This window comes from Gekko japonicus, unplaced genomic scaffold, assembly GCF_001447785.1.
Source record: "Gekko japonicus isolate JY-2015 unplaced genomic scaffold, Gekko_japonicus_V1.1 scaffold3214, whole genome shotgun sequence".
In the NCBI taxonomy this organism is placed as follows: Eukaryota; Metazoa; Chordata; class Lepidosauria; order Squamata; family Gekkonidae; genus Gekko; species Gekko japonicus.
In genome coordinates, this window is record NW_015171599.1 from 122,156 (window position 1) to 130,312 (window position 8,157).

The following is an 8,157-nucleotide window of genomic DNA, read 5'->3' on the forward strand; positions in this document are numbered from 1 at the left end:
AAGTGTAGAAGAAGAAGAGATTGGATTTATATCCCGCCCTTCACTACCCAAAGGTGTCTCAGAGCGGCTTACAAACTCCTTTCCCTTCCCCTCCCCACAACAGACACCCTGTGAGGTAGGTGGGGCTGATAGAGCTCTGACAGACTCTGCTCTTTTTCAAGGACAGCTCTTATCAGAGCTACGGCTTGCCCAAGGTCATCCAGCCAGGTGCAAGTAGAGGAGTGGAGAATCAAACCCAGTTCTCCCAGATTAGAGGCCGCGCACTTAACCACTACACCAAACTGGCTCTCATGAAATGAAAACACATGGTTTTGACATCGTATATTCAAACTGTATCTGGTCTCCTATCCATCACTTGTCACCACTTTTAAAGCAGAGAAGTATGTCCTTAGTGAATTCAGTAACCTAACCTGTCATAGTCTGCCAAAGACAGGATTTGGGAGAAGATGAAACTGCTTATTATTTTCATTCAACTTCTCTTGAAGCTTATGTGATGACTAAATAACCTTGTGCTACATGCTATGTAGATCTCTTTATTAATAATAATAATAATAATAAAAACAATATTATTAATAGCACAACATTATCAGTATTGTTTGTGACAGATCAGTGACAACTTGAAGCTTTTTGCAGAATGGACCGGATTCAGAGGTCCTTCTCCACCAGTAGTAGGGTTGCCTTGTTTGCCAAGTCCCTCCTCTGTCTGTAGATCCCCCTACTTCCCTCTCCTCCTGCTGTGCAAAAGGGTCCCCTGTTCCACAAAACAACATTTTGGGGGGCTCAGAGAGCTGCACTAGGGAAACAGAGACAGGGATTCTATTCCATTGATAAAAATGCCTTATATTGGCAGAACACAATCTTTGAATCTAACCCAATACTTTTAAGGCACAGTTACAGAACCGTTTCCTACATGTAGGCCTACATTACACTTATAGCTAGTTTTATGGGTATTTTGTGCAAATACAGGACTTTAGTGATGGGCATGCAGAATTTAGCTTCCTGGGAAGCTGAGTATTAATTTGAAAAATTAAGTTTTGAGCTTAATAGCTAAAGATGTCATGTTGGTAATACATCATGAAATCTCAGAAGCAAAATGAATGGCTGCAGGAGGCCAAGGCCATGCTCTTCTTTAGCTACTTCTCCCGGATTGATAAAAGCACAATAAAAATGCAAAACAAGCAACTACAGACAAATCTGATTCATGTTGCAGAATTCTAGCTTTTCTTGCTGCAGTTTTTCATACAAGATTTAATGGCTCTGCTTGAGGCAAACTATAGTGCCCATTAGAAAAAAATTATGAATTGACATCCATTTAATTACTACAATCAGTTTTAGCTAGCATTACATTTGACAGGCCTTTATTGGCATACGTATACACATACAATAGGAGATCAGATTAAATACAGATCGGAAAATACAAATCCATATAGGGTAAAATTGGAGCTACGGTGCAGAAAAACAGCATGAAAGCAGAAAAACCTAATGGTTACTTATCAGAACGTATAGCCATAGCACTAAGAAGAAACCCTGCTACTATTTTGGTTATTTCCGTATCTTGATTATCAAGCAAAAAACAGAACCTTAAAATCGTCAGGAATCTCTGAGAATTGAGCTAATATAGGATACAGAAGATCCTGGCGGGGCACCAGATAAAAGGGACGTTGAAGGAGAACATGGGGGACAGTTTCAACACAGTCCTTCTTACAAGGACAACACCTGCTGGAGTAGGGGATCCCCTGGAATCTGCCAGAGAGAAGAGCAGAAGGAAGGACATTAAATCTGGCCAAGGAGATGGCTCTGTGCAAATTTGGATCTATAAGTTCATACAGATATACAGCTGGAAAGTTTTAGCTAGCATTGACTTTTTTAAAAAATGAGTTTTTTTAAAAAAAAATTTACCCCTGCACAATGCAGGAAATTCACAAATACCCCTCCCCCCACAGTGACCGCTGTTCCACGCCCAGAAGATGACAAGAAAACCACCAGGATCCCTGGCCAAACTGGCCTGGAGAAAAATGGCAGAGTTGTAATACTGTTTCATAGGTCTTACTCACAAAAACTGCAGCGAGATCCCGGTTTTCTTCATGTTAGTCACAATAATGTCCAGCTGATCCTCGCTAAAGGGACTGCTAAGGTCAGTAAAAACCTCTATGTGTCGTTTGTCATATTTTTTCCCTCTGAAGAGAAAGGGCGGGGGGGGGGGGGAGAGTTTCAACAGAAGGAAATACCCAGTTACAGCATTTTGACTACAGCTTTCCGAAATGTAATCTTAAACTTCTCGTGGCTACTTGAATTTAACAAAATTTGATCTTGCCACCAAATTTAACAAAAATCACTAATATATGCCTTTCAGTATAAGAATATTACAGTTTAAATAATTATTTTATTTACTGCTACTCTGGAGAAGCACCTTTCTTTACATCCTATCAAGAAAACCCTTAACTGCTACATTCTGTCATTCAGTAACATTTCATTGAAGTCAGATGAGTCTATTTCACTTACATTTGAGTTAAATTCCGCAATTTTACATTAGTGTAGTTCTGCTTCTTAGCAATTACAGTGTTATTTTCAGAATTATTTCCCGTTTTAGTAAAATAAAACATTTGTTAGAACTTTGCTCTAAAACAAGTGACTGTGTGGTTGGAAAGTAGTGCCATTTCCTCCAACATACTAATAGATCCACCTTACAGCTGAAGGTTGCTCCAAGACTCCTTTTTACTAATGTGCATTGGGGGGTGGTTATTTCCACTGTGAACATTTTAGTCTATGTGGTCACTGGTCACTACAATGCACTGTGAACATTTTAGTCTATGTGGTCAGTGGTCACTACGTTTCCAGAAATTCCCCTTATTACTGTCAGTTTCATACTCATCCACATCAGTCATTACAAAACATCAGAGCAATGTTTTAAAAGGCTGCACCGTTCCTAATAGCATAATGTTGCAGAGTTATTTCAAAATATTTCAGAATTCTTAAAAGACAAGTACTTACACTGTTTCCTTTTGAAGCAAATCCATGCACACAATAAGGGCATCGAGAACTAAGTTCATTAAGAACAAGATACATTTAAAACAGCACAGACAGAAATTACATGTTGGTCAGGATACGATAGTGGTGGCACTAATCCTACTGCAGCATTTGTAGCAATAATCGTTCTATTGTTTCAGCCATTATCTAGAGGATTCAGAATGCTTCACATACATTAACTCAGCAACCTGTAGAACAGCCCTGTAAGGTAGAGTAGTGTTATATTACTATATTGTTAACGGGAATAGTGGAGATATTTAGATCCTTTGGACTGCTGCCCGTATGCTGACATTATTACATTTTCCAAAGGTAGCAGAACTTAATACTAGATTTTTTTGTCCAGGTATGCCATCAAAAAAAGAGTGGGGGGAACCTTACATTCGCATATCAAGTTACAGTTACGTCCAGTAATTTTTGTTCTTGGTATATACGGTAACTGTTTTTAATGGGGTAGTTTATATTTGTGGATACCTTTCTTTCAAGTAAATATGGTAACTGTTTTTCAGAGAAAAGATTTTCAATATTCAGAAAGGATACTGTCTCCTTGTCCCGTGCCTGGCTGAACCACATTTTGTATGTCTTCCAACAAATCAAAATCTGGCAGAAACAGGTGTCTGTGTACAGTAATATGCTGATACTGATTCTCACTGGCGAGAGTGTTTCCAGTACCATCTGTACCAAATAAAACCAAGGAAATTTCATCTTTACTCTCAGCAAATACCTGGAGATGGTAAAAAAAATGGTAGGGTAAATAAAAAAGTGAGTGGCATATATTTTACAATTAAGCCTTATTTAATACAGATCTATTGCTTCGTACTCTATGTGTATCACATGCAAAACATTTTAAAGCATATGATGTGTAAGCTGCCTTGAGCCAGTTCATACCAGTTAAGGCGGGATACAAATTGAAAGCAAATAAGATAAAAATAAAAAAATACTCAGGTACCAAACAGCTACAAGGACTGCAAGTCAATATTTGGAAATAATTGATCAAGCCAAAAAATGCCTTTAGAGAATTCTACCCCTATCCACATAAATAGTTGCAGAAGTTATGCTTGGTCCTTTGTCACCCATAGACAAAGGATTAGTGGAACAAAACGCATTATTTAGGGTAAGGAAAAACAACAACAACATTCCTTGGCAACCCAGTATGGTGCCTGAACTGCAGTTGAACATCCAGCTGAGGGGGGGACTAGATGATAAACATGAACTGATGCTGAAAATGGCATTCTTGAATTAACTCTCCTCATATGTAGCAAAATAGACCCCATGTCCTTATATATATTGTACATTTCCTTGCCTCCACAGTGCTTGACATAGGTATGTTTCACAGGATTATTCTGTCATTAGTTTTTTTTTACCTGTCGCTGCACAAACAGGGTCATCACTTTCTTTGCTTGTTCGAAAGGAGACTCTTCTCCAGGAACACAATTACTCATTGAAGAGCCAACATCCATACACAGGACTATAGCTGCCTTCAAAAAGGAGAGGAGAAAGTGTACAAATTGAATTAGAAAATGATCAAGAAACATCTTCATACACTTAATTCTCAACTTGACATCAGAGGACAGATCAAAAAAAACCCACACTATGGGACCATGTAAAGATAGGGGATGTCAGGGTCTTTAGTCAGGTCACACCACACAGGGCTTCAAAAGAAGATAACTGTTTATTGATGAGTCGAGTACTAAAGAACACGTATACAGCTTGTGTCAGGAATAGCCATCAGTACTAGGGCCTCTGACTTATACTAAAATCAAACATCCCACCCCCCATGTAAGCATGAGCCAATGGATACATCTCGCGTGCATGGGCAAAGCAAGCAGGCAAAGCAAAAAGCCGTTAACTTTCCCAACGGAGTAAACTGCAGCTGGAGCATCCACAAGGTCAAGCATAAGATAGCAAACAGTTGATGAGCCAGAGAGAGCTGAGACAGAACAAGGAAGGCACCCCTCCACATTCCAGAGCTATGACAGGGCTAACTGACAGGGGAGACATTTCTACAAACCAGGAGCAATCCCCAAGATTTCAGGAAAACCATATATTAAAAAGAGGATAAAACTTTTTTTTTAATGCCAAGATTTCAGTAGCACTTTGGGTTCTCTAGGCAACCACTGTCAAAGTAGTGTAAAATGTCTGCCACAGATTCACTTGGGGAGAGCTGGGGTCCATCTGGTCCATCCCCCTACTTCCCTCTCCTCCTGCTGTGCAAAAGGGTCCCCTGTTCCACAAAACAACATTTTGGGGGGCTCAGAGAGCTGCACTAGGGAAACAGAGACAGGGATTCTATTCCATTGATAAAAATGCCTTATATTGGCAGAACACAATCTTTGAATCTAACCCAATACTTTTAAGGCACAGTTACAGAACCGTTTCCTACATGTAGGCCTACATTACACTTATAGCTAGTTTTATGGGTATTTTGTGCAAATACAGGACTTTAGTAATGGGCATGCAGAATGGGGATGCAGGACGGACAAGAAGATGGGGGGAGAAAAATCATAAGGGTGGGAGGAAAGGAAAATGTAGCGGGGGGGGGTAACAGGGCTGGAAAGAAGGAAGAAGGAAAACAGAAGGAACTGTGGGGGCTGTGAGAGGAAGGCAAAGCAGAGATAGCTTTGAGAGGAAGACCAGAAGGGGTGGAAGAAATGTCCCTCCACACATTAGTTTTTGTGGGTTCACTGTCGGTGTCTTGATAGCACTGAACTGAGCTTTCTTGAAGTAGCAGCGTTCAAAATATTTTTTTATTCCCATAATGTAAAAAAGATGAAACCAAAAGAGATTTCAATTACGAAGTCACTTGACTAAATACTCAGTTTATCGATCATGCTTGTTGCTTTATTGATTTATTGAACAAAACAGTACTTCTGAAGGTGGGGGGAAGCACGCTTTACTTGTGTGTAGATAATGTATACAAATGTTGCAGCAGGTAGGAATGTAAAATTTCTGGAAATTTTGAGGCCATGGGAAAATACCCCCCCCCCATTTTTACTGGGAAAAGACAGAAATGTTAGGAAAAAATAGAAATATATGAAGTACTTACTTTTCTATCAAAGCTAAGCTTCTTTGACTGATTGTACAACATAAAACACATAATTTATAACTTAGCACATAAAATTATCCTATTTAGCATATTTACAGAGTTTATTTTCTCTAAGAAATATTGCAGGTATACCCAATACTTGAGAACTGATTGTAACAATTATCTTTAATTTTTTTGCCATCTGAGAAGTAAGAAAAAAATAAATGTTGGACACACTAGGTTAGAACAAAAATTTCTGTTGTTCCCAATAGGTTTCCTCTAGTAGAAAGTGCCTTGTGTTGAAGTCTTCAACCACAATGGGATGTAAAGTCTGGAGTCATCCATTATTTACTAGAAAAAAATGAGCCAACTGAAGTGGAAATATGCAGAAATATACAAAGATAGAAGCAAAAGAGAATCAAACTCCTAAGCATAGCATTTACAGTCATTAAAGAAATCACAGTTAATGTTGGTGTTTACGAATATAAAGGCTGAACACACACAGGACAGAGGCAAGCTCCTAAGATGTACGGGAGGCTGTCCTGCCCATAAAAAGTAGCCACACAGCCTTTTTCATCCCTGAGCCTCTTAGGAGTGCTGCTCCAGCATCTAATCACCTTTTTTTTGGGGGGGATGGAATGTTGGAGGGAAGCACAGCAGCAGACGGAGTTCAGGTCTGCCTCAGGGAGAGTGCAGACTAAGGCATCTGGCATTCACTCCACATTTCCTCAACACTAAGGAAAAGGTGCAGCTCAAAACCAGATTCAAATACCCCAGGGCCAATGCTGCACCGACTGCAAAGTCGCCCCAGAATGGCCATAAAACGGAAATAAATCTATGCAGAAGGTACCATAAAACCCGATGATCAAAGAAAGTGAAAGCGGCATGCAATGCAGGTAAGGTAAAGGTCAAAGTTTCCCTTGCTTGAAAGCTAGTCAAATCCAACTCTAGGGTTGCGGTGCTCATCTCCGTTTCCAAGCCGAAGAGCCAGCGCTGTCCAAAGACGTTTCCGTGGTCATGTGGCCGGCATGACTAAAGGTGCATGGAACACTGTTACCTTCCCACCGAAGCAGTACCTATTTATTTACTTGCAATTTCTTTCTTTTGAACTGCTAGGTTGGCAGGAGCTGGGACCAGAGACGGGAGCTCACTCTGTCTTGCAGCACTCGGGTCTCGAACTGCTGAACTACCGACCTTCCGGTCTGCAGTTCAGCATCTTAGGTAATGACAAATAAGCTTTGCTAAGAGATTTTACCCTTTTGGTATCTTCTGGTAATTTTGTGAGCACCCTTATTTGATTATGCACTACACTGACTGGTTATATTTTGATATATTTGATAAAGTGTGCGTGTACACGAAAGGTCACTTTGAATATATCTTTGTTGGTCTTAAAGGTGCCATTGGACTCTAAATTTGTTGATTATACTACAGTCAGTGGACATTTTAATTTAGCTAATGTTTTCTATATTTTTTTTTAAGAATTACATTATTTCTTTTGTGTTTTTAGGTTACTTAAGCCATTAAACGAATATAAGTGTCAGCAAGCTGCCATGGTGTTCTGTGTTGGTTGTATCTCTGTACAGTTGCTCAACCCTCCCCCCTGCCTGTACGCCTGTATTTTACTCTGCTGTAATGCCTAAGCCAAACAACTGGAGGATGTATTGGGGGAGTATGCTTTACTGCCAGCTTGTTGCTTTTAGAGCCTGGGAACTGCACCTGTATTATGTCTGGAGATAGCTTGGTTCTCAGGGAATGAGCGCGCAACCGTTTCCTTTCACCCGCCAGCGGGAAAGTGCCCCATTGGTCCTGTACCTGGTTCGAATCCCTTTATCTTGTTTGCCCTAACCGTTTGTAGTCAGTTCTAACAAAGAACGTGTTTGAGTGTCTTTCCAATGCTTTGAAATAAATTTTGCTTTTCTTCAAAACGTGGATTTATTCTCGATGCTTGGGGATCCAACATATTGTTAGAACTCTCATTTTTCCTATAGTCCCGAATCTGACGTGATCATGAGCGGGGCAGAGGGAAGCCTACCTACAACGGAGGGGGACACTGGATCGGTCCCTACAACCTCCACAACGTTGATCACCACGACTATAGTTCCTACGTC

The 8,157-nt window shown here is 40.2% G+C and overlaps 1 protein-coding gene across 1 annotated transcript in view; it reads right to left on the reverse strand.

Annotated features, from left to right (window-relative positions):
* XRCC5 (X-ray repair complementing defective repair in Chinese hamster cells 5) overlaps nucleotides 1-8,157 on the reverse strand; it is a 67,772-nt gene that overhangs the window by 50,195 nt on the left and 9,420 nt on the right. The window contains exons 2-5 of the mRNA XM_015419897.1: nucleotides 4,389-4,502; nucleotides 3,565-3,748; nucleotides 2,992-3,040; nucleotides 2,055-2,177 (exon numbers count right to left, since the gene is read on the reverse strand). Coding sequence (XP_015275383.1) covers nucleotides 2,055-2,177; nucleotides 2,992-3,040; nucleotides 3,565-3,748; nucleotides 4,389-4,502 — 470 coding nt within the window. The remainder of the gene's footprint in view (nucleotides 1-2,054; nucleotides 2,178-2,991; nucleotides 3,041-3,564; nucleotides 3,749-4,388; nucleotides 4,503-8,157) is intronic.